The 23,201-nt window shown below is 40.1% G+C and overlaps 1 protein-coding gene across 6 annotated transcripts in view; it reads left to right on the top strand.

The window, feature by feature from the left end:
* The window catches only part of DACH1 (dachshund family transcription factor 1), a 523,814-nt gene that overhangs the window by 212,825 nt on the left and 287,788 nt on the right, over window positions 1-23,201 (top strand). For all 6 annotated transcript variants that reach the window (XM_074988771.1, XM_074988756.1, XM_074988763.1 and 3 more), the window contains one exon: window positions 4,865-4,980. In XM_074988771.1, the coding sequence (XP_074844872.1) occupies window positions 4,865-4,980 (116 nt within the window). The remainder of the gene's footprint in view (window positions 1-4,864; window positions 4,981-23,201) is intronic.

Genomic DNA, 23,201 nt, shown 5'->3' with positions numbered 1-23,201 from the left:
AGACGATCCGCGTCCCGCAACGTCGAAATTGCTGGGTCCTCCATGGCGGCCATCAGCTGAGGGGTTGAGAGATGCTCTCTCTCCAGCCCCTGCGGGGCTCTATGGTCACCGTGGGCAGCAGCCCTTAGCCCAGGGCTTCTGGCTGCTTCTGCGGCAGCTGGGGATCTACGCTGCAGGCACAGGGTCTGCAACCAGTTGTCAGCTCTGTGGATCTTGTGTTGTTTAGTGCAACTGTGTCTGGGAGGGGCCCTTTAAGGGAGCAGCTTGCTGTTGAGTCCGCCCTGTGACCCTGTCTGCAGCTGTGCCTGGCATCCCTATTTCAATGTGTGCTACTTTGACGTGTAGACGTTCCCTCGCTGCGCCTATTTCGATGTTGGGCTGAGCAACGTCGAAGTTGAACATCGACGTTGCTGGCCCTGGAGGACGTGTAGACGTTATTCATCGAAATAGACTATTTCGATGTTGGCTGCACGTGTAGACGTAGCCATTGAGTTGCATATGTAGACAGTAAGGTCTTCAGGGCAGGGACTACTTCTTACTGTGTGTTTGTAGTGGGGCGCCTAACTTGAATTGGAGTCTTTAGGTGTTACAGTAATGCAAATAATAATATGACTGTAACATTTTTGAGAAAAAGTTTGGTACAGTATGTGGCAAGTGTAGGAGAATCCATGATATCTGCCTGTGGGTTCATGATAAGGGGAACAGCATATTGTGGTGTTCTGTAACCACCAAAGAAATTTAATATGTCTAGACCCAAACAGTTGATTTATTAGTGTAACGAGTGCCCTTTGGATAGAGTATAGTGTGCAGAGTATCCTGTTCCATTCTGTCTAATTATTTGTAGCATTAATAAACTGGCACTGCACTATGGGCCAAAGATTCATTTCTCAGTAATTTAGTTTTAAAAATAGCAGTAGTATATCATTGAGTCTGTAGAATATTATTTCCCTTTCACTTTCTGGAACTAATTTTATGGCAGAGTCTCACCCTTTCAGAGATCATTGGTTTGTTTCTTTTTCCTTTGTGAAGATTTAAAAATGTACCTCTGTACTTTATTTTTTATCAGCATTGTTTGCTGTCTCAATAAATCTTTCTAATACATCATGAGAAGTTCAACACTAATTATTGCGTGAGAACATTCTTTGCATAACTGTGGGAAGCAAAATAAATTTAAAGTAATTGCCCTGAGAGTTTTATTGTTTTATACTAGTGCTGTAAGTTAAGAGAACACAAAGTAGTGTTTGTTTTACTAACTGTTAAAATAGAAATTTGTCTAATCCCAGGATTATATTCTTGCTTCTTTGTTCTTGGACATGCTTTCAATTAACTAAAGTTGAACGTACATCTTTAAGTAGAAAACTTGAACAGGCTGAAATGAACATTAACATATACTGTCTTTTTCCTTTAAAATTAGAGTGCAATACATTTAAAATATTCTGAATTATGGCAATCTTATAAATTAGGCTTTTTCAGAAATGAGAAATGAAGTTACACGGTGATTTGGTCAGTCTTTTTGGTGTTTTGCTTTTAGTATTTCATTGGCAAGTTGATGTGTCAGTTGGTAATCCTCTGTGGTGCCCTAGCAGCAATGGTGCAAGGTACTGCAGAAAGGAAGGATTGCTTCTCAAGTTGGCAGAGTCTTTGTACCATTCAGTTATTGATCTCTGTGTTGAAACCAGCAAGATTTTCTGCTGGTACCAAGTTTGGTACAGCTTTCTATCATAGATACATTTATTCTTTGAGAGCTGGGCTGAGATAACTAAATTCATTTCACACAGGACACGGGAGAGCCAGTAGACAGGAATGACTGCTGATAAATGATTACTGTATGGGATCCAGCCAACTGCACTGAAGTAAAAGGCTCCATATGCCAGTATCATTCCCTTGCCCTATCCACTCCCCACAGCCTCCTATCAAGATGTCCTCCTACTGTACAAGATTTTTAACCACTGCAATGCTTCCTAATACAACAAGCACCTGGGGTATAACAGTGATCTCCCGCTGTTTTGCATACCTGGTCTCTCCTCATTGAGAACGTTAGCACTTAAAATGACCTTGATACATTTCAGATTATGCATAAGAGGAGCAAAAATGGCTAACTCCTTATTACTGATGTTAATAAGAGACACAGGAATGCTGTGAAGCTAGAAAAGAAAGAGAAGTTTACCCTCAAGTCTTGAGAGGTATACTCTAAATGTGGCAGGAAACAGGTTAGTGAATGCAAAATATTTTTAAGGAGATAATTTCTTCCCTTGTCTTCTTGCAAAAAGACCTGAATTCAGATCAGATTCTTAGTTATCTTAGTTATTTTTAAGATTCTGTAACAGAATTAGAAAAAAAAATCACCATGAACTACAAAGTAATATGCAAGATTGTTGGCTAGGAACAAAGACTTTAAAAAAAGTTATTTTGACATTTTACTTTTGTTGAACTGTGGGAAAGACAGATACAAGAGCATTTAGTGTTCTTCCATTCCCATAGCTCCTTTAAAAAAGTGAGATGGTCATAATTTTGCCATTATCAACATATTATATATGCACATAATAGAAAGGATTTACTACCTTGGTGGCAAATATAAAACAGAATTATTATAGTTTAGAAATTTGTTAGTGAAACAAGTGTGTAGTATAAATAACAACTTAAAACAGTAGTTATTACATAATCAGTCATTTGGGGCAATCAGTGTATGCTTGCTTTACCCAATCAATGGTATAATCGTATTCATTAGGTACAAGATAGTCAGCAGCAACTCTAAATTAGGTCTTCCAGACTTATTATTTTAGAAATCTGACATTTATTCACCTTCATTTCCATAATTAGCAAGTATTTCTTAAAATAGATAAAAAAGTACAAGACAGTAGTTTTACAATTTAAAAAGTGTCATCTGAAAAAAGAGAACTAGCCCACCTTACTGGCATTTAAATAACTTCTCCCTTTGGTTTGGCATTGGAAACTTAGGGATTCAACCTGCAAACACTTGCTTCAGAAAGTTGTCCTATTGGGCTAGTTTGTGACTTTGAGGCAAAATCCTCTGTTTGGCACAGTATGTTCAAGTGCTGCTCCCGGAGCAGCAGATAGAAGGAATCAGAAGAACATAGCACTGACTGCTTCCTCGATGTGCCTAGAGCTATGGTCTAAATAGCTCATTCTGTTGAAGTCGGATGATTTTTGTATGTGACTTTGATCAGTTTCAGGTATTCTCATGGTGTATTTATTTTATTATGACTCTCATTAGAACATTCCAAAGAATGTGAGGATTTTTGATTTGCTACTAGGATGTCTCAGTGTGATATCACTGTAAAACATCCTGGTTTTCATGTGGATCTTTTTCAGTTGGAGTAGGAAAGAGGGATTTTTGTTTATCTTTAAAAAGGAAAACAAAAAAATTCCTGGTTTACAATATTAATAATGACCTAAACTCAGGACATTAACTTAAGAATTAATGACCAGTTAAGGTTAATGGCCCAGGGCTCGTGTCATTAAACTCCAAGGAAATATCCTGTACTTTGATAGTCATTAGTTTAATAGAAATGGGTTAGAGAATTTTTTTTTAAATGCGGGTGTTTCCAAACATGAGGATGATCTAATGTTCACAGGAAAAAGTGAGTTTTTTTATTATCTGCTTTCTACTACAGTCAATGGGATATTAACTTATGTTAGGACCACTGGGGCTGAGCCACTGATTCTCACAATTCCTCCACTCTTACTCAGAGATAGATGAGACATCCTTATGTTTGGCATAGCCTACAATAAAACTGCTATGTGAAAAAAAATGCCTGGCTTTAAGAAGTCATCTGTAAATTACGCCCCACCACCCTCCCCTATGTAGGTAGCTACAGTACTGTATAATACCACAGTAGTTTGGTCTGCAAATGGAAATGTGCACACTTTGGTGCAGACTGTATTGAGCATATATTCAAATGTGGGTAGGTAGTAAATATTTCATTATTATTCATGTCTAATTTGTAGGCTACTTACACAGCCCTGGAGGCAGGAAGTAGTTTATGTGAGCAAAGGATAAGGAATGTTTAAATCTGAAGCCCTTTATTTATTCACATTGGGCACATGTAAGCTGCTGTGGTGACGGTTGCTCAACAGTATCCTACAAATAATTCTGAGCCCTTTCTGTTGTAGTACATATAAGGTAAGGTGACTTAGTGTGATTCTCACTTTAAATAGAATAAGGGTTAAATGATAACTTGACTTATCTTTTAAATGACAAAAAATAAAGAAATTGCAAGACCTTTTCACACATTAGATATGTATTGTCATTTATCATCTAGATATCAGACTAGCAGTGCAAAGTAATAAAACATATCATCGAAAAATGTGCTATAGGTCTGAATCACTCTTTCATTCCACCTCCCAGCTAACTGTAGTATTAAATCAAACAAGCAGAACATTTCCTTAGGCAGCCATTGCCTTTTAATTTCCTGAAGAACCTTAAAATATCATTCATTACAAGTACTACACATATTTGGTTTTTAAAAGTCTCATAAATCAATAGCAAGCTGACTGTAATAATTATTACAAGTTAGTGCATAATTTTCGTGCTGAAGGCTGCATGCAGAACTTTAGCATATGCAAACGAGGCAATTCAAACTGTGTATAGATATTAATATGAAGAAGCAGGTAACGAGGTGCAGGCTATGAATTATGCATCAAGAGCGGCTGATCTTCAATGAGGAAAATGAATTCAGCATGTAATCTAATTAGTGATGGAAGTCTATTACATCTAACTGCAAAAGCAACCGTCCTTGAAACAAATTTATTTACAGTCCATGTTACCACTTGAAACAACTTTGAAATGATGTGTAAGACAACAGCTTAATTGTAACAAAAAAAAATTGTTTGTTTGTTTCAGTTCTAGACCTGGAAGGCCTCCTAAGAGGACCCAAAGTGTCACATCACCTGAGAATTCTCATATCATGCCTCACTCTGTTCCAGGTCTAATGTCTCCTGGAATCATCCCACCAACAGGTAGGACTGTTACTAATACATTAACTTTTGAAATCTTATGGCTAGTTGATTTATGTCCATTTGGTCAATACACACAAAAAATAAAAATAGAAAAATAAGAAACCAACAGCATGATATTATGTAATTTATGCTGTAATATGGAGTATGATACTGTTATGTCAATGTGTTGTCTACTAGAAAGTCTAGCAGTGCAGCATTTTACAAAACAAACACTTGAATAGACAGTGGACCTTTTTAGTGTTTTCTGTTTTTTAAAATTCTTCTTTGAAACATAAGATTTCTTATCTTATTGTTTTCATTCTCCATTTGGCAAACGATGGCTCCTTCAGTCCCTGTGTTTTGAAGAGATTAGTGATTTGATCTTTTTGCCTATTTTGCTGACTGTTTGTACAACAGGTGATATCACCAGTAGTGTGCCTGCCCCAGAGAACTGAGTTTATTAGTTTGAGTAAGTACTATTTGCAAAAACATTACTTATGATTTTTGACACTGAAATCATGCCCATGTTTTGTTCCCATTGGAAGAATATCAGCTTTCCTTTTGATTATAGCAATGACTATGTAGGCAACATTTTGCCAGTTAATTAAACTGCTATCATCCCTTCTAAGTTGAAAAGACAAACACTGTGGGTAAGAATCTGATGTCCTATAGAAGTAGTACTGTGTTCCTATATTAGTGCCATTGGAATCAATAGGAGGGGCCTACTCCTGCACATGGAAGAGCAAATCCATGTAGAAGGAAGATCCTCATGGAAGAGTTGCTGTGGAACCTCAGCCCTCACCTTCATGCCATCTCCTTACTTTTCAGGAGGTCAGGAGTCCCTTTATCCTCTGCAAGACTGATATGAATTCCCCCACTCCTTCCCCAGGTACCCACTTACTTCCTCATCTTCATCTTTAGCACTGAGTTTCTCTTTAGCAAGAGACACGCTGCTCTCGGCAGATGTAAGTGGAGGAGGAGGAGAAAGAGGCAGCTGTGGGATCACAAAGCAGTCTTGAGAAGAATAAGAGGGAGGGAGGGAGAGACACTGATGACTGGAGGACATTTGGGGAGATGACAAGGATTTGGGAAGGTGACATTGGCATCAAAAATGCAATAGGGGAGGCAGAAGAATGTTGGGCAGGCAAGACTGACAAAGTCTTGTAGGATGAAGACAGCACTTCTTGGAGAATGAATGAACAGAAGAGGTAGAGGGAAAGAGAAAGGGATAGAAGAAGAGAGAAAAAAAATCAAGGAAAGCAATGAGAGGGGACAGGTTTGTGCAAATTATGTTATGTGAAGAAAGTGAGAGAAAAATACAGTGGAAAAAGGAGAGGAGGGTCATAAGAGAGATAAAATGTCAGGCAACATGATCATATTTTATCAAATTTTATCTCTGATTGAAGATTTTCTGGGTGATAGATACGAGCAAATCCCAGTTGCTTGGGTCACAGTTTTTGATCTTTCAAACAATAATTTAAAAATGACTATAATAACTATTTATATAGTCAGCAGTTCCTCCCTTGCTCCTCCTAAAAGGATAACAATAATCATAAATGTAGTACAGTAGGCTGTGTCTACACATGGCATGGTAATGAGGTTCCTGGAGGATGCTAATGAGGCATGGATGTAAATTTCCGGTGCCTCATCTGTATATGGCTGCATGATTTGGAGTTTGGAAGAAGCTCTTCTGGATTCCAAAATATCTGTGTAGATGCACAGCCTGCGGGGATCTCCCAGAAGGAAAGCCTCCTTCTGGAAGCTCCCTGTTCCTCAAAATTGTTTGGAAGGGAAGGCAATAAGAATAGGGAGAATAGTGGTGATTTTAGGATATCTTTAGGGAGGACAGGAGACCTTTTGGTTGTTTCATACATGTAGAGTGAGACAGTGAAATCCTTAGACAGTAGATGGAATATGATCAGATATACTAGGGGCTGGGCTTGTATATGGCCTGAGTCAGCTATGCTAAGAACTTCAAGCGCTGGCACTCACAAGTGAAAGTCAATCCACCATTTTAAAGGCAGCTAACATAAAATAAGACAAGTTTAAAATATGATCTCAGTAGCTCAAATGCATGAGCAGTTGTACTGCTATGCTGTGAATCAGCTGCAAGTGACAGAACACCTTCAGGGAGAGGCCTGCCAAGAGGGAATTACAATAATTATAATTAACGATGTTAGTGCTGATAATGAAAATGAGCCATTTTACATGCACTGAAAACTCATACAGTAAAGTTTTTTCACTTCATTTTTTCCCTTCATTTTCTTGGTTAGGGTGTTTGAAGGTGTGACATTTTCATAAGGATATGTAAAAAGATGAGTTATTTTTCAAAAAATAAAACAAAATCATGGCACTCCTGTAATGCAGAGTAGCTGGGTCCTTCCCTGTAGCTGATTCTTACCTTCCTTAAGCTCCTTTTGATACACATACAATCATGGAACTAGAAGGAAACTCAAGAGGTAATCAAGTTCGGTCCGCTGAACTCATGGCAGGACCAAAGACCATCCGTGACAGGTGTTTGTTTAACATACTTTTAAAAATCTCTAATGATGAACGAACTCCCTAGGCAATTTATTCCAATATTTAACCATGCTGATAGTAAGGAAGTTTTTCCTAATGTCCAACCCAAGCTTCCCTTGCTGCAACTTAAGGCCATTGTTTCTTCTCCTATCCAATGTCAGGCTTTATATCTATTCATTTGCTGCTTGAAATTCTTGAAATTCTTTACGCGTAATTTTATTTTGAATGTCTTGGTGAATAGCGCTTTCTTGGCTACAGATGACTTCGCTATTGCAACAGTTCTCAAACTGTGGTCTATGGCCCATTGGTGCTAATTGGTGCTAATTTTCCATGTTTCCATTTAGCAAATCATGGTCACGTTACAGGAAATAAAGGTAATGCCCTTTTAGCTAAAATTACATGTTCATATAAGCAGTTGTAATAGTTGCCATGTGACTGTAACTTGGTCATTGTTAAAAGTAGATGTGGGAAGTTTTGGTGGGAAGTTAGATTATTTTACTTAGATTATAAATTAGATTATGAGCCAGTGTTTCTATGTAGATATAATTTGTATTACAAAAAAAGTTTAAGAACCCAGCCATTTGATTTCTGCTTGATTCCTAAGATATTTGAACATTGATATATGGGTATCTGGTAGGCCAGCTTTATTTGGTAACTGCAAGGGGAACAGGTGAGACTGATATGTTCTGGCAGACAGAATTGCCATGGTCACTTGTCACTCATTCAGGAATGGTGTGATTGCAGTGGCTTTTGGAACAGTCTCTCAGAGAAGCCGCTTCAATGTACCAGACCCGACACCAAGCTGTCTTACTCTTTCTTTAGGGAAGGCCACTTGGCCTCACCACCTCCTGGAGTTGAAGCTAGGGGTCTTGAGCTTCTATAAATGTCCTTGCTTTCATGGTAATGACAACTCTTTATTCTTTACAAGAATGTAGTCATCTATAAAAATGAACTCTGCAATAGATCAGCAATGGTGCTCTATTTTGAATAGTTAATGGTACTTCTCCATTTCCTCTTCGTTTTCTCCATTCTGTTTCTGTCATTGGCAACCTCCATGCTTACTGCCCTACCAATGGACTTGCTTCCTAAGCCACTGAATTATCAGTGGGAATGCATCATTTAATGGCTGTGTTGACTGGCTTTGCCAATAGCCACTCTACCAAAAAAATAACTGAAGAGAGGGTGAAGGAAGGGTGGGTTCAAAGGGAGAACTGAGAATGAATGAGTTTGAGTTCTAACAAGAGGATGAAAATGGGAGGCGGTGGAACGTTTCAGAAAAAGGAAATGATTCTGAGAAGGAAATGATCATAAAGGGTAGCCACGTGCTGTCCAAAGTGGTCAAGAATATAATCCATTACTACTTCTTGGCCCTTCTTCTTCCTTGTGATATGAGACAGGTTGTAGTGGAGATAACTGTGTGCCATAGTCCTGCCATTATATCGTCACAATGAATAATTAGAGCATCTGTTACTGTTACAAAACTTTACAAATATTAACATATTAATAAGCAAAGAAACCTAAAGAGAGGTAGTCTATTTTTACTAAGAATAACCAAACCAAACCAAAGTGGAGGGGCACCTGCAGGGTTAGCCCATAATCTACTGTATATTTTAGAGTGTGTCTGTCTATCTGTGGTACTATGTTCAAGAACTCCTCTTAAACCATAAAAGCTACAACCACGAAATTTGGTATGCAGCTTCCTCTTACCCTAACTTAAACCAAAGTCAGTGTTTGGTTGCACCTGGAAAATGGGAAATGCCTGAAATCACAGGATTTCCTAGAACATGGAAAAGGAGGCGCAGCAACAGGAGGCACAACATACTTCAGACTCACCACTGGGGGCAGCGAGCGCATGGAACAGAAATAACGCATAGTGATCACTGGGGAAAGCCACAGCAGGAAAGCACTGACCATGTAGAGATGGGGCTCTCAACCTTGCCTGCCTCCAGATGGGAAAATGCCTCCTGGGGCCCCAAAGATTGAGCTCTGCTGGTGCCCCAGAATCCCCCCAGTTAGCTCTCTCAACATGCAGGGGCCAGGAAACCTGTCACTATCTCCATCCAAGCTAATATTGGGGCTGGGGAAAGCAGCATCTCCCCAGCCCTGCTTCTGTCGCTCTCGCAGGAGCTGGGCAAAGTGCTCTCCGCCACTGCTTGCCACTCTAGCCCTTATCCACACCTGCTTTGTCTGGGGCCAGGGGAAAAAGCCACAGCCACAACCCCAGCCTCACCCTCCTGCTGCATCTGTGGCTGAGCTCAGGTGAAAGAGCCATGGCTCTGTCCTTTCCCCACCTGCTGCTCTGGCTGGGGCCAAGTGAAATAGCTGCAGCCCCAGCCTCAGGGCCAGGAATAAATGCTGCAACCCTGGCCCTGGCACCGGCCCCAGCCTCCCCTTGCTGCTCTGACCATGGGTGGAGGAAAAAGCCATGGCCTAACCTCCCCATTTCCCACCTCCAGACTGTAGGCTGAGAGTGGATATGGAGCTGCAGCTCAACCCTAGCTTCCCTGCCCTCCTAGCCTGGTCCCCCAACTTACCCCAGGCCCTGCCACCAGAACTGTGGCCTGGACCCATGGCTCATCCCAGGCCCCGACCCCCATCACCACCCCCAGAGCTCCATCTGGGCCCATCACTGCAGCCTGGCCTACCTGAGCCCTCCTTTCTCTCCTCCCCGCACCACCCTGCCCAGAGCTCATAATGGGGCCAGGAAAAGCAGCCCAGCCCTGTCCCACCCAGCTGATGCTGGGGCCACTCTGGTCCAGCCCTGGCCCTGTGCTCTCTTTCTATCTCAGGCCAGGGCCAGAAGCTGAGGCATGGCCTGCCCCTGCTCTCCTGGGACAGGTGGGGTGCTGGGATCCACAACCCAAACTGGTCCCCCAACCCAGGGAGAGGTGGGGGGCCATGAGCTGTGGCCCAAACCAGGACCATCCTGCAAGGAGAGGTGAGGGGAGAGGCAAGATCTATGGCCTGAACTGTTCCCCCCACCCAGGGGCAGGCAAGTGGTGGGGTTTGGGTGGCACCCCTCCAAAAAAATCTTCAGTTAAGGACCTGAGCAATGCCAGGTATATCTGCTAGTATTGAATAAACAGCTGTGAGTCCTCTCAAGTTTATCTGAGTTCATATTTAATTCAGAACTGGTATCACAAGTGTCCCATATATATATATAATTTTTAAAGTTGAGTTGAGAACTTTTTCATCCAGTTTCTCTTCAAATATTTTTTCCTATCTATGAATTAATGTGTTTAATACTTTTTGCACCTCAGAATCAATATCCTAACTAGCTTTCTTCTACAGTCCTCTTCCATATGCCTTTTTTATACATCCACTTCTCCTGGAATGTGTCTCATGAGTGGTAAACCCTTACTGTTGCCTTACACTCTTCCACCCAAATGCACTGCTTGGAGATCTTATCAATGCCTATCCTCACTTGAGATGTTAAAATTAATTAAATCCCGATAGCCACAGCATGCAATACAAACCAAGTGATGTCTCTAGCCCATAACTGACTGATGCATTTTGGGTTGAGTTGCTGTTTATTTCCCTCTTATCTGATAATAAGCTTCCTGATGGAGGAGCTGTGGGCAGGTCTACACTGGACCTTAAAGTCAATGCTAGATATGCAATTCCAGCTATGGCAATTGCCTACCTGGAATCGACATATTTATGATCGACTTATCCATCTGTTCTCACTGAGCAAGGTCAACAGGAGAGACTCTCCCTCAACCTCCCTTAGGCCGTTTCTGCACAGGCCACTTTCTTGGAAAATGGCATGGTAATACATGGCCCAAAATATGCTAATGAGGCGCAGATGCAAATTCTGTGCACCTCATTAGCATATGGTCATGTGATTTGGAGTCCAGAAGGCTGTTCTTCCAGACTCCAAAACGCCGTGTAGAAGCGCGGCCCCCGGAGGGGTCTTCCAGAAGGAAGTCCTTCTTCCGGAGGCCCCCTCTTCCCAAAAATTTTTGGGAAGAGGGGGCCTCTGGAAGAAGGACTTTTTTCCAGAAGCTCCCCCTGGGCCGCGCTTCTACATGGCCTTTTGGAGTCCGGAAGAACAGCCTTCTGGACTCCAAATCACGTGACCATATGCTAAGGAGGTGCAGAGAATTTGCATCCGCGACTCATTAGCATATTTCAGGCTGTGTATCACATGCCACTTTTGAAGAAAGTGGCCTGTGTAGAAACAGCCTTACCGTTCATGAGAATGAGGAGTACGGGGGTCGACTGTGACACCTGATAGTTCAATTTTGCCTGTCTCCACTAGATGCACAAAATCAAACCATGTTAGTCTCCCAGTTAGTGTAGACGCATCCTGTGTTTTGTTGTGTGATTTTTACGCAGTGATGAGCACATAGGGACTGCTCAGTGTACACCATCAGCATAGGAAGAAACTGGAAGGATAGCAAGGCAGGTATGCGCTAGTAGTGCATCATGGACTATTCCCAGATCTAGATAGTCCCTCATATGTAAACAGAATTATGTTCCAATTTTTTCAGTGCTGGGGATGAATACCTTATGGAAAAGGAACTATATGAAGTTGTGTCCAGGCCAGACTCTTATGATATGGGTGGGAAAAGAAAAGGACTTTGAATAGATACGTCTCTAATTATTTGCAGTTTTGGTGTAGTTGTGTTAGTCCTAGAACACGAGGGAGAAAAGTTGGTCCAATAGAAGATATTACCTTCTCCATCATTGTTCTAAAATTGTTTGCTCAGTTTTGAAGCTTGGTGTTCTTTTGGACATCTCACTTCTGTTGGACATCAACTGATGTTAGTGGACTTGTAAAGCAGGGTTTCTGCTAATTTGATTTTTAAAGTCTGGTGTGGCACAGAATATAAGCACTTAAATCGATGAAACTTTCAACCCTTGTCATCTTTGCTCATAGGCAAGAGCAGTAGAAATTTGTTGCTTGTATAAGAGAACGAAAGTGGCCAGGAAAGATCAAATTGTTTAACAGGTGACCGTCACAAACTGCCATAATTTTTAATAATTAAAAAGATCAACCTTTTGTTAAGCTCCTCTCTGCCTTGCTGTGATTCTACTCCCTCTGCTCCAGTCTTCATAACCATTCTGTACTCTGTTACTCATTGATGACGTGCAATGTTCCCTGTATGCCAAGTGCTTGGGTGGCCACCAAGGAGAGATTCAAATGCTTCTATGCTGATTAGCAGAGCACCTGTGGCTGGCAGCATGTGTTTCTACTGGTGGTGCACAATCACACATGCCTCAGTGCACATAAAATGTATTTTAAAAGTGTAGGGGAAAATTACAGGCCAGGACCCGCACTTGGCAAATTGTTCCAGCACCACTGCACAGTCTTCAGTCCTGTCCTCTTTTGTATTCATGTGTCGCACTGATGTTTGTTTAAGATGGGTATTGTGTGTTTTTAATATCTCTGACTATAGTATACTGTATAATATGAAATCTTTATTATTCCACTTCCCCAGAAATTTGAAAAGCAATTGCTGTCGCCTTCCGTTTTGTCAATTAAGCATTTTTAATCAATACTTTTAAACAGTAGAGGATTGTTGGTAAAGAAAGCATTCGGTAAAGCTCCCTAATTCAATCTTCTGCTTGGCCCACTGAGCAACATCTTGAATATGAAATGTGTTGTACAGAGGCAGTGATACTTCAAGTGCTCCTCTTACCTCTCTCAGGGGACTACACTTTTCTACTGTTTATGGAGACAAAATGTGAAGTGCTTTCAGACACAGAGGGCATATTTATGGAGAAAGAAAAATATTACTTTTAGTTACATAGCTTCCTTCATTCAGTAATTTTAAAACACTTTACACACTTAACTTTATTATATTAACTTAATAACAATTTTATCTTATTTCTTCAATATATTTGGTTTATGAGAGATGAACTTTCCTCTGTTTATTACTTATGCCCCATCTGATGCCAAAATCCTTGATTTCCAGTGTGAAGACTTAAACAGGCTTGCAATATATTCCTCTATTTAATTTGCTTCCTGTCTTGCTTTGTTATTTTCCTCTTTTCTGTGTCACTCATTTTTGAGTGATGAGCTGGCATAATAAGGGTAATCTTACTTTTACCACTTCTCCTTACTTTTGGCTGGAGTCAGTAAAAATATGTTACAACTTCCACCTTCCTTAAAACACTGCTAAACCCTGAAACATCATTTCCATCCCTCTCTCCTTGGTTTGGAAGTTTTTATTTCTGTGTGTGCTTCCTGAGTATGGAGGCCAAACATGGAGTTAACAGAGTCCAGCGTTGGGGTGGGAGGTGTTTTTTTTTTTTTTGTTAAACCAGTCATGGAATCATTCCATGTTAATATCTTCACATTTAAATTATATTGTTGGCAGCTAACCACACATGATGAGTTCTACCTAGCAAAGTATTATTGTTGTTATATATTATTTCATTTATTATCCTACCCTAAAGGCACGTGACACAGATACAGTCTTTTACAACAAAAGACCCAATCTTACAAATGCTTATTAAAATGTACAACTCAAGTGAAAAGTTAAGTTGGAATACAATGTGCATAAAGTTAAAATTGTGAGTAAAAGTGTGCATGACCAGGACCTGCAATCTCCAGCTAATTCAGTGTGAGAGTGTGAGAACTGCTAATATGGGAATGGAGTAAGGAAGTAAGGAAGGTTACTGTAATATGACTTGCAAATTACTCAGTTTATGTCTGTACAGATTTTACATATAAAGAAGATACCAATTATAGTCAGTAATTAACACTGTGATATTTGTTTTTAAAATATGTATTTATTAACACAGTATTAGGCTATTGGTAATTTCGTGATTCTTAATCTGAAAGTGCTTTCACCTGATTACTATTATATAATGTACTGTTTACCTGTTGGAAATAGGATAATATATTGCAAACTTAAGTAACAATGCCAATTTTTAGCATGATAAAGTGTAAAGTAATTCAATAAACCGAATCAGATTATGCAAACATTTTTGCACTTCATTAAGGAAGTAGTCACTATAATTAATGTGAGAGCTTTTATCCTGTTCACTTGTTGATGTATGGCTGGGAAGATACAGTAAACGAAACTCTGTAAAGATACTATTTCATAGCTTTTTACATTTTAATTACGTTTCTTATACAGGCCATCTGTACTGTTCAGAAAAAAAATGATCATACTTGTGATGCTATGCCCCCATATTTTTATGGAAATTTGTTTATGAATATGGATATGCATAACTCAAACATGCTTTATGCAAAATTGGGCAAGTAACCTATCATTCAAGAGTTTGCAGCCCATTCAGTGTGCATATTCTGTTGTGTGCATGTACCTTTCTTGTATGTGAAGTCAGAAATATGAAAAGTAAACCTGTTTGTTAATCCAGGTCTTCTAGTCAAAACCATTCATTTTACTTAAGGAACTTAATGGGCCAGTGCTCGAAGTCTTGTTTATCTGGTAAGCCTAAATTGTGGTTGGTCCTACAAAGACAGGGAACCGTGCCTCCTGGTACTAGAATCCATCTTAAATTTGCTATGTTTCCATTGGGTGAGTAGAATGGAGCAAAGAGTTCCCACCTTGGGAAAAATTCTGTATAAGGCATAGGAAGCAAACAAAAATTGTCTTCAGCTAGCTTTGCCACCTCTTCCCAACTGAAGGGAACACATGAAAGGACCTGGAAAGAAAACAACTCTCACAAGGAAAGAAATTGTAAGACTCAGGTTGGAGAAAAGGTGAGCTGTGGCTAGAAGAACTTAAAATAAGAGATAGGGTGAGAAATTATTATTTATAACAATTTCTGCTAGGCTGTGTCTACCCTAGCCTCCTTCTTTGAGAGGGGCATGGTAATCTGCCTGAGCAGGGAATAATAATGAAGTGCTGCAATGAATATGCTGCACCTCATTAGGCTAATTCTCTCTGCAGCAACTTTGAAGTACAGAAACTTCAAAGTTGCAAACTTCGAAGTGCTGGCATGCCATGTAGTGGCAGGAAGTGCATGGAATGCTGGAACTTTGAAGTTTGCAACTTCAAAGTTGCCATGGGGAGAATTAGCCTAATGAGGTGCTGCATATTCATCACAGCACTTCATTATTATTCCCTGCTCAGGCTTATTACCATGGCCCCTTTGAAAAATGGGGGCTAGTGTAGACACAGCCTTAGTGTCTTAGGCTTAGCTGGCATTTTTTTTATTAAACTTAGTAATTTACTTTGATCTGTCTGTCATCACTTGCAACCACTTAAATCCTCCTTTTTATACTTGATACAATCACATTTGTTTATTAAGAAATCCAGTTTAAATAATTACCTGGGTGGAGTGGAGGGAGGGTCAAGGGAAACAATAGCTGTGCATCTGTTGTTGATTAAAGAGAAGAAACTTTGTGAGCTTTCTCTGTGTAAAACATTTATACAGAGTAAGACAGATTTATCTTGGCATTTGGTTCTTTTCTGGATCTGGGCTCCTGGGTGCTGTCAAGTTCCTGTAACCACGCCCTCCCAGATCTGAGCTATTAGGTGTTTGCTACTCTGTGGGCCTGTTACTCCCAACTCTGTTCTTTTGCTGTGGGAGACTAGAGCTGGTGGCTCAGCAAGACTGGGTGAGGGAGGGGCCCAGAGGGGAGGTGACTGGGCTCAGTGTTGTGATCAGCCCATCAGGTGACAGTCTTAAGGGGATCTCTGTGATCCAACTCTGTGCTTTTTTGTCATCTTATTGTCCCATTCAATGTCTGTCTCATACTACTTTGTCACAATGAGGAGTTTTGACAATGAGTTGAAAAGCAATCCTTTCTCTGCTCATCAGTTTTTAAGTCTCACTGAGACCATAATTTTGTCATAGTAAATGAAGATACTGTAAAACTTTGTAATCCATGCATTTCATAAATGCTGAATAAAATGTAAATGAAAATATTATCCTGGCCCAGTTCAGTAAAAAAATAAGGGTCATATTATGTGGCCTATACTCATTCTTCTAAGCAATTATTCATGCAGACAGCGTGAATTTATTTGGCACTAGCCTGCTACCAACTAGATTAAAACACACTAAACATGCTACTGTGCCTCAGCAGGGCTCACAACGACTGTTTGGAAAAGGCATCTACCTTTTGTCCCAAAAGTGGAGTGTGACTCAACCCTGATTCACACCATACCTTGCTACAAAGTGATGTTTCATGTGGATCTGTGATTCTCATACTTAATTGATCATGCCCCCATTCTTTGTGTCGTATATATGCAGCCACCCATCTCTGAAAGGGTGCTTGAAAAGTAATGGTGGCGATGTCAAAATCAATGTGCCATCCTTACTTATACACTGTTATTTCTGCTCTGGGTCTGACAGCTCGAGCCCTATTGACTCCCCCTCATGAGGGAATGTAGGGGACAAAGGTGATCCTGAGCCCAGACTGCCTTGGGGTGGCAGGAATGGGGAAGGTAGAGGAGCCAAAGAAGAGCCAAAGTCTTTGGCAGAGGGGCTCCAGCTATCAGCCCTGGAGTGGCAGGGTTCCAGCTGTTCCCTTTAACCCATCCTCCCACACCCTGGGTGTGCATAGCTCTTCTGTACTAGGGCTGTCAGCTGGAACTCTTTAAAAAAAGGGTGAGGAAAAAGCGGAAGGCTCTTACTTCCCTTGGGAGACATACCCATAGTTTGAAACCTTCTGGTGTAGAAGAACAATTAATGTTATTTTAAATTATTTTGTATGCAGTTTCCTAAGCTCTCAGTAATGTAAAAATTCAAATTATTTCATATGGAACCATAGGCTTCCACCATATGAGTCATTCTGCATGGTTGGAAACGTGGATTATTAGGTCCACAGCAACCACTATCACTTGAGCTGAGGGAGAAACTAGTAACATCAATAGGCTGTTACATGCTGTGTGTGGACCAGCCAATAGAGATCGACCTCATACACTTAGCTAGTTGCTTGCACAACTATTTGCTATACACTAATAGGGTATAGGAATCAGGGTTGCCTGGTTCTCTTGCTTTCTGTGGAGAGGAGTGTGATTATGGCTACAGCTCAGCCAAACAAAACAGATTTGTCACATTTACTTATTGGTCACCAGTCAGTTAATGAGAGATTTCTAACCACTGAACATCTGTGAATGGTGTCTTTCAGTGTCTCAACTTGGCTGTATCAGGATGGATATTCATATTTACTGCAAAAGACACTTCTCTGATCTCACCATTGCCTGACTATCAGATTTACAGTGTATGCTGCAAACCATAGAAGTGTGCTAGAGAGCTGCACAAAAACCTGTGTTTTTTTTAACTTTAGCTTAAATATCCATTTTTATGAATGTTGTTGGAAATGACTGAACTGTTTTTGCTGAATTTAAAAATAAAGTCTGATAGAGAGGAAGCCATTACAATTTCAGATCAAAATTATAAAATGTAAGAAACTGAAATAGGAGCTTCTATTGGAAAGTTCTAAGCAACCTTAATTATAACTTAACCTACAATTATGAAGGACTATTTGTTATTGAAATGGAACAGTTTTTTGTTAGTAGACGTATATTCCAATGTTAATGTTTAATGATTTTTAAAATTTTATTATTTTTAGTTATTGTTTTATCATTTAATTCAGTGGTTCATAATGGGAGTGTCAGCCATTTGTATGAATTAATGAGATTCTCCTTCAGTTTGGATTTCTGGCAAGGGCATTCAATAGAATGAAATAATCAATAGATCCCTTGTTTGTTTGCAGCCCCTCTTGTTCTGAATTCAAAAGCTTTCAAACAAAGTTTTCCCCTTGGTATACACAATGGATGTCCACCCAGCCTAGTTTAATAAGTCATCATTACTGAAAAGAATGTTTTGCCAGATTAGCATTGGATTATTATTTTCTACTTCAGGCATGTAGGATTTATCATTATTAACGCTATAGTTAGGAATAAGCCTGATTTGCTAAATTAGGAGTCAAAACATCATGATATTAAACACACTAAAAATTGTGGATCATCACATATTTCATGCTCTGTGGACACAATTATTCCATGCTTCTGCCATAAGAATATTTGTTGAGTAAGATACTACTCAGGTGGAGTTAGGGTAGCAGGATTTGCTTTGAAACTTGTGATTGTTCTGCTTGTTTACATCTGTTAAGTGCAATTCTGTTTCAAAGCAGAGCGATCAGGTTCCTGAATGCTAAGATGACATGGAATTAGAGTGCTATCTTTGGGTGACAAAAATCAATGAAGTGCAAATGATCTGTGTTGCATAATATGTTCAGTAAAAGATGGATCCAAGTTTATAGGTTACAAAATGATAGTTCTTGTTTTCCTTAAGTTTATTTTGGGATGGAGTCTCTAATGTGGGGAAGAATGTGGTGATTTAAGGCTTACATATGATTTTATATGTTTCTATTAAATATTATTGTTTAGTGCACCTGCTCCTGAAGCATGTCATGTTCCAGCTTTTGCACAAGGTTTTAAATGTTCAAGGAATATTGGCACTACCTGTACAAGTAAATTGGCCTGGGCAGCATGGACAGCCACGCTGGAATCTTGTCAGAGGGAGTGGGTGAAGCTATGATTCTGACTACATAAATGAAATCTCTGAGGAGAAAAGGTGTAGGCAACAAAAGTGCATGTGGACAACAATAGGTGACTGAAACTCATGAGCAAGAAAGATCATAGCTGAAGCTATTTAAGTCATATATACTAGATAATAAAGACCTCTAAGAGGATTGCATTACTTAAGGAGATAACCAGTAAAGGCTCAGGAAGGAAGATCACATGAGAGAATATTGACACACAAAAACTCAGTTCCTGTTGTCTTTGGACTTTGCAAAAGAACAAGTATGTATAAATGTATAACACACAAAGATCATTTTATATCTCAGTAAGCAGCTTGGAAGGGTCACATCATATTTAATGTTTCAGGCAACAAGCTTATTGAACATAAAATGAACTTAGAGTTACTTTTCCAAGGAGAACCAGTCACCATACAAGTTGTCCTTTTGACTTACATCTGCAATAGCATTTCCTGCATGAATTTGCTAACACACAACAGAATACTACCAGAATTATAATGAATCCATTATCCACAATGTATTATTTTATTGTTTTCTTGCTAATGTCATCATCCCAGGCAATATATAAACTGTCAGAAGACAGACTACCTGAAGACTGTTTTAAAAGTGACAGAGATATACGTTGTGTCTAAGGTAGAGGAGTGAGAAGTCAAAGTCTTGATTGTGCCATAGACTTTAAGACAGACCTTGGGTGAATCACTTAATTTTTTCTCAATATATTTATCTGTAAACTGGAGACCATGCTTATTTCAGAAGTATATTTAATGCAAAAATAATCAATGTAAACCATGCATAATTGTTTGCAAAACCAAGTGTGGGTAGTTATTTTTTGTCAGATTCAGACTTTTTTGAGTCTGTGAGTCAAAACTTAATTGTAGCCCTAGCTTTGATGTGGTTAAGTTTTTTTAGGCCTCACAGCCTGCGTGAGTTTACGTCTTACTCACTGCTTTTATGGGTTAGTTATCCTTGAGCGTGGAAGAGACACCACTTCCTCTTGTCTGATGTAGAAATAATGAGAGATCTGCCTTTTTGAGTAGCATGTTTTCTGAGACAAAAACTGAAACAGGGATGGAATGGCATGGGAGAAGCTGTCAAAAGAAAGGGCAGATAACCATAACAAAACCAAAAAGAAATCGAGAAAAAAATAACCATTGCCTTTGAAAACACACATGTGGATCTGTAATATAATCTGAGACACATGATAGTTCTTCAGTTTAAACACAGCTTCTACAAGAGGAGCAAAGGAGAGAAGGATGATGTATCATTATCATCATCATCATCATCACCAACAACCATGGGATCAGTGCCCTTTGGTGTCTGGTTCCTCCCTCACTATTTCCTTCAGTGTTTCCCTGTCCAGTGCAGAGTGGCTTAGTTTCTGTAGAGTAGCTCTGCACCAATCTACTATATCTTCTACCCATTCTCTGTGGGGTCTACCTCTGCTATTTGAATTGTTCATTATGCTGAATATCAGTGTCTTGATTTTTCGTTCGTAGTTCAATCTGCAGATATGCCTGAGGAGCCATAACTTCCATTGTATAACCTTCTGCAGTAGGTTCTCTTTTGGATGTATCTTCCTATATGATTCCTCATTGGTGACCTTCTGCATCCATCCTATTCTCAGGATCTTTCTATAACAACTCTCAAATGTCAATATCGTTGTCTTTGAATCTTTCGTTATCACCTGTGTCTCACATCTGTATAACATGCTGCTGAATACACACATTTTCAAGATGCTTAGCTTCATTCCTAAGCTAATCATTTGCTTTTCCAGATCGTATCCATTGCCTTCAAACTCTTCCTTGCTTTTCCTATTCTACTTGCAATTTCCTCCTTACAGTCTATATCATATGTCATGTTTCTCCCCAGATTCTATCCCATCTACACTGATCTTCCTTCCTATTTCCTTATCTCCAAATACCTTTGTTTTTGTTTTATCAATTTTCATAATCAGTCCATACCTCTTCCCTTCCTTGTTTATCACCTACACTGTTCTTGCTAGCTTCTCTTCATCTTCTTCAATAACTATATCATCTGCAAACCACAAGCGTTGATTCTCATCCTGTACACAGATATCCCTTCTACTTCTTCCTTGATCTAGTCCATTGGTCTTTCTAGGTGTGTGATGAAGATACTGAGCTCTCTCTAGGTGTGTGATGAAGATTCTCACAATATTGGATCTCCTTGGTTGTGTCCACACTAGCCCAAATCTTTGAAATGGCCACGCAAATGGCCATTTTGAAGATTACTAATGAGGCACTGAAATGCATATTCAGTGCCTTATTAGCATGTCACCAGCCACTGCTCTTCGAAATTGCTGCTTTTTGCTGCTGCGCAGCTTGTCCAGACAGGGGTCCTTTTTGAAAGGACCCCAGGAACTTCGAAATCCTCTTATTCCTATCTGCTGATAGGAATAAGGGGATTTCAAAGTTGGCATGGCCATTTGAATGGCCATTTCAAAGATCTGGGCTAGTGCAGATGTAGCACTTGTCTCATACCTCTACTCATTATAAACCAACTTTCCAACTCTCCACATGTTCTCACCACTGCCTCCTCATTATAGCTGTTATCCTTCAACAATCACATCAGTCTGCTCTCCACTCCATACAACTCCAACATTACCCAAGTCACTTTCTGATCAATACTGTAGGGGTTCAGTAAATGAGAAGACTGTTGGAGAAGAAAATCCATTATGTCAACCATTATACAGTAAAGTTTTTAATGGTAATTACTGTAGTACGGGGGAGGGCAGTAGTTTTTGCAGAGGGGCCACTCCATGAATTTTGTTACTGCTTGTGGTCCAGCTCTGGGCCCCCCAGAAGTGGCAGAGCCTTGGACAGAAGGGTTGGGTCAAGGGGTACAGGAAAAAGAAACAGTGTGCGAGTATGAAAAAGAAAGGCTGATAGTGAGAGAGAGTGACGGAGATTGGATATGTGCTACAGTGTATATGTGACAATGATTGTGTGTGTGTGTGTGTGTGTGTGTGTGTGGCACAGACTGGGTATGTATGACAGTGACACAAAGCATGTGGGCTGGCTGCTGCTGGGTATGTTTCTGAGAGAAGTCACCTTCTGTCTCTTTAAGGCAAATCTTTCTTCTGTGCTGTCTCCTCCTTCCCCAGCTCTGAACTCCTGAGTGAGTCACTTATCTGCATTTCAGACTAGAGCAGCTCCACTGTGTGCCTCCCTCTCCCCTGTCCCTGACTTCAGCACTATCCTCTTTTTTCCAACCCTCCCCCTCTGCACAGCTAGCAGAAGAATCCTAGGAGAGGCTTGGTTGCAGATGAAACAAAGCAGTCGAAGGTGAAGCTGAAAACATGCTGCTGGCTGTAAGGCATGCTCCGCTAATCAACTGGATGGGCCGGTATAAGTGTTACCAAATGTCTTTGTACAACTGTTAGTGAAATACTGTATATTAGCTATGCTGCATTCTGTGTTCTTCAGTATTTGAAGCTCAGCTGAGATATATAGCTTTTTCAAGGGCCCTAACTTGAGCCACTGGCGTAGACCCTGGGGTTATCCCTGTAACAAGGTGAGTGAGGAAAAGGGACTATTTTATCATTACTCTTTAAGATAAACCTGCCATTTGTTATTCTGGCCTTCTGAATGCTACTCTTCAGTTAAACAATTCCTCTGTTAAAAGTGTACCAAAAGGTGTACCTCCTTCTGTTTGTGGGTGTGAGATACGGAGAGGATGTTTATCACATGGGGACACCTGTACACTTCCTGTACCCCATTATCATTTATTTTTTTCTGTGGGGTACACATAGCTGCCTCTAAGTTACAGTGTTACCCTACTAATTGTTTTTGGGGTTTGACTATCTATCTATCACAATCTTCCCCTCCATCCCCAAATCAGGTGTGACCACATTTTGGTATTGTAAATGTGCTTTGTGGTCAAAACTGAGACTATCAAATCCACAACAAACTGCTGAGAAACAGGGCAAATATTGACAAAACTAGTGATTATTCTCACATGAGATACCAAATCACCAACAAAAGTAAATTTCTGTCTCACCACAGTGGCTAACAAGAAGTCATAAAAGCAGTCTCCCCTTGGCTGTGTCTACACTAGCACGTTCTTTTGGAAAATCTGGCCATTTTTCAAAAGAATGTGCAGATGTTATACACAAAATATGCTCTTTTGACTCAAACTTGTAAGGATGTGGCTCTTCTTCTGGGAGCCCTCTTCCACTCTCATATCAGGAAGATTACCCTCTTTTGAAAGCCTCTTGTGGAAAAAAAAAGTGCGT

The sequence above is a fragment of the Carettochelys insculpta genome, chromosome 1, assembly GCF_033958435.1.
Source record: "Carettochelys insculpta isolate YL-2023 chromosome 1, ASM3395843v1, whole genome shotgun sequence".
Lineage (NCBI taxonomy): Eukaryota > Metazoa > Chordata > Testudines > Carettochelyidae > Carettochelys > Carettochelys insculpta.
Note: the sequence above shows the minus strand (reverse complement) of the source record. Positions and strands in the feature narration are given on the sequence as shown.